This window comes from Gavialis gangeticus, unplaced genomic scaffold (genome assembly GCF_001723915.1).
Source record: "Gavialis gangeticus isolate Ggan-Ray unplaced genomic scaffold, GavGan_comp1, whole genome shotgun sequence".
NCBI lineage: Eukaryota > Metazoa > Chordata > Crocodylia > Gavialidae > Gavialis > Gavialis gangeticus.
The window spans coordinates 28,437,165-28,439,834 of NW_017729001.1; the positions used below are offsets into that span (position 1 = coordinate 28,437,165).

General features: G+C 53.6%; 1 protein-coding gene across 1 annotated transcript in view; it reads left to right on the forward strand.

Moving 5' to 3' along the window:
• Positions 1-6: 6 nt before the first annotated feature.
• VPS37B (VPS37B, ESCRT-I subunit) overlaps positions 7-2,670 on the forward strand; it is a 26,068-nt gene continuing 23,404 nt past the window's right edge. Inside the window, exon 1 of the mRNA XM_019507165.1 lies at positions 7-58. Within this exon, the coding sequence (XP_019362710.1) occupies positions 50-58 (9 nt within the window). The 5' untranslated portion in view covers positions 7-49. The remainder of the gene's footprint in view (positions 59-2,670) is intronic.

Consider the following 2,670-nt stretch of genomic DNA (forward strand, 5'->3'; position numbering starts at 1 on the left):
GCACGAGCTGCTGGAGGACGAGGAGCAGCTGCAGGCCCTGGCGCGGGGCATGGATGAGGTGCGGCTCCCCCCACCTCCCTCACATTCATGCCCCTCCCCCCCCCGTGGGACATGGCCCGGCGAGGGGTGGGTGGGGGCTTCGCCAGTCTCTGGTGGGTCCCCAGTGGCTCGTGCTCACTCAGCCCCGGATAGACGTTAGGTTTATGGCGCCCGGGAGGGGGGGGCGAGGGGCGATCTCCTTCCCCAGCCCCTGGCATGCCGACACCTTGTGACCTTTCCTGGCAGACGTTACATTTAAATCCCCTGGTCTGAGGGGAGCAGCAAGGGGGTCTCGGGCCAGGCTCCTAGGACCGAGCGGGTGCGGGCACCTCGCCCTCCCACGGGCCCCCGTCAGGTGTGATGTACCTCATGCCGCACGTGCGGAGTAGTTGTCACGCCGTGAAAAGGGACGACGGAGCCGACCGGCTCGCGAGCAAGTGCTTGAAAATGGGTAACAAGTCTAGAGCTGGTTTCTAACCGGCTTTTCATTTGAATGCGTAGCTGGGTCTCCTCCACATGTCGTTGGGGCTGGCGTGTCTCTGGGAGGGCTGGACCGGCTTTCCACGGCGTTGGCGAGCCCTGGGCTGGAGCACGGTTTCTGCCGTGGCTGCGGTCGGGTCTGTAGGTACGGAGGGTGCTGCGCAGACCCAGTTGGGCTCGCGCTGTGCTCGCCTCCCACAAACACCCGCCGTCCGTGGTGACACGTGGCCTGTTCTGGGGAGAAGAGTCCCCGCCGCAAGCCACGGATCTGGCCGCAGATGTTGCCCAACTGGATCCAGCACTTCGGGGCTCCCCGGCTGCAACTGCATGTCTCCTCCTCCTGGCTCCTAGTAGCCTCCGCAGCCAACGAAAGCTGTCTAGAAACCAGCTCGGGACTTGTTACCCGTTTTCAAGCACTCGCTTTGGAGCTGGTCAGCTCTTCTTTATAGCTAGCATCCTTTGTAGCTACACGCCCATCCACAAGCCAGGGCTTTCCACAGAGGAAAGTGGGCTGCCAGCTGGGGTTCTCCTCTCCTTCCTTCCTCCTTGCCAGTGCCAGGAGGAGACATAAGTGAGATGTTGGTAGCTTTACCTGTGGCAGGTTGGGGTGTGACATCTTGTTATGTCAGGTTGGACACGGTAGTCTTGCTAAGACTGACTTGGAGTGGTTTGGACAGCCGTGGTCCTGCCTGAAGCAGGGAGTCGGACTCGCCTCTGGAGGTCATTTCCAGCCTGACTTCTCTCTGGGCCCTGCTACACGTTTAGATGAAAGCTGGATGGAAACCAGCGATAAGAGTTGTTACGCATCTTTCAAGCACTAACTTTATAGCTGGTTGGCTCTTTTTATAGCTAGAGAGTCATTTTTATCCTATGATAATTACTTTGCATGTGGGGCCGGTCTAAATGTATTGTGCGATTCACCAGTTAATTGTGTAAGACAGCATATGTAGCCTGTAGCAGGGGACTATGATTCTGTGAGATAAGCAGATAAACTAAGTAGATCAAGGCAGGCTCGGGCCCGTCCGTGCCTGAACATCCCCCACCCTCACAACCCAGCCCTTCTGCAAGGAGTTAAGCCTTATAACATATAAATTCATTTGGAAATGGGGTGCCACTTGATTCCCAACAGTTGGGGGCGGAGGTGTTGAGTCTGGTGAGAAGTGCTTTGAATCCACAAGCATCATGGGGCCTGGGAAACTTGCAACCAGGTATGCAAGTAGAGGCTCTGGGTTGTGGTATTTTATAACTTCTCCCAAGATATGCTGACCAGCGTGTGTCAAAATTGAATGTAAATGTTTGTGTGGGGCAAGCCAGGGTCAAACCTCTTCCGTCTCTAGAGCTGGACAGTATCCTTTGTATCTAGAGCATGAGCTCGTGGCATCTGAGGGTGCAAAAGGACAGCGTGGAGTGAGTGACTTGAGTTCAAAAGATGGGGAAATGGTGGGAGGGTGAGAAATCACTCTGGGAGAAGAAATGCAAATGGGCAGGCAGGTTAAAAGCTGAGGTTGAAACAGAGTTTCTATCGAGCATCCTGTTGTGGTTTTGTGCTGTACCACACGTGGCGTTTGTTTTAGTCACTAGCAGCAGTAGGACATCTCGGGGCGAGAGTAGCAAAGAAAAGTGATTTTCCTTTCTGTCTGGGGGTGTAGCACATTAAGGGAGCAACGCTCTTCTGCCTAATTTACTGCGGTGGCAACTAATTGTGCAGAGATGTCTTTTGTCAGGGATTTTTGATGAACACCGATGGGCTTATGGAGCCCTGTAGCAGGGGAAACAAAGAGGGGAATCAACATGGTCTGTAGTGTGAGAAAATGAACTTGACTGATCTCATAGGAAGAGTTGGAGTAGCAGCACAGGGCCTAGTGAAACTTGAGATCAGTTTACACTAGTGGAGGATCTGGATCATGTTATATGCAACTCCCCCAAGATATGCTGACTAGTGTGTGTCAGAATTGATTACGGATGTTTGTGGTAGGGCAAGCACAGTGTAAAACCTCTTCAGTCTGCAGAACTGGACAGTATCCTCCTGACCTTATGTTTTTCCTCTGTAGTTGGCTCCAGGAAGCAGTTTAAATTGTAGTGTAGCATTGCTCAGGCCCAAGGGAATAGTTTGTGGTGTGCAGAAGTGTGGCTGGGTATGAAGATACTTGA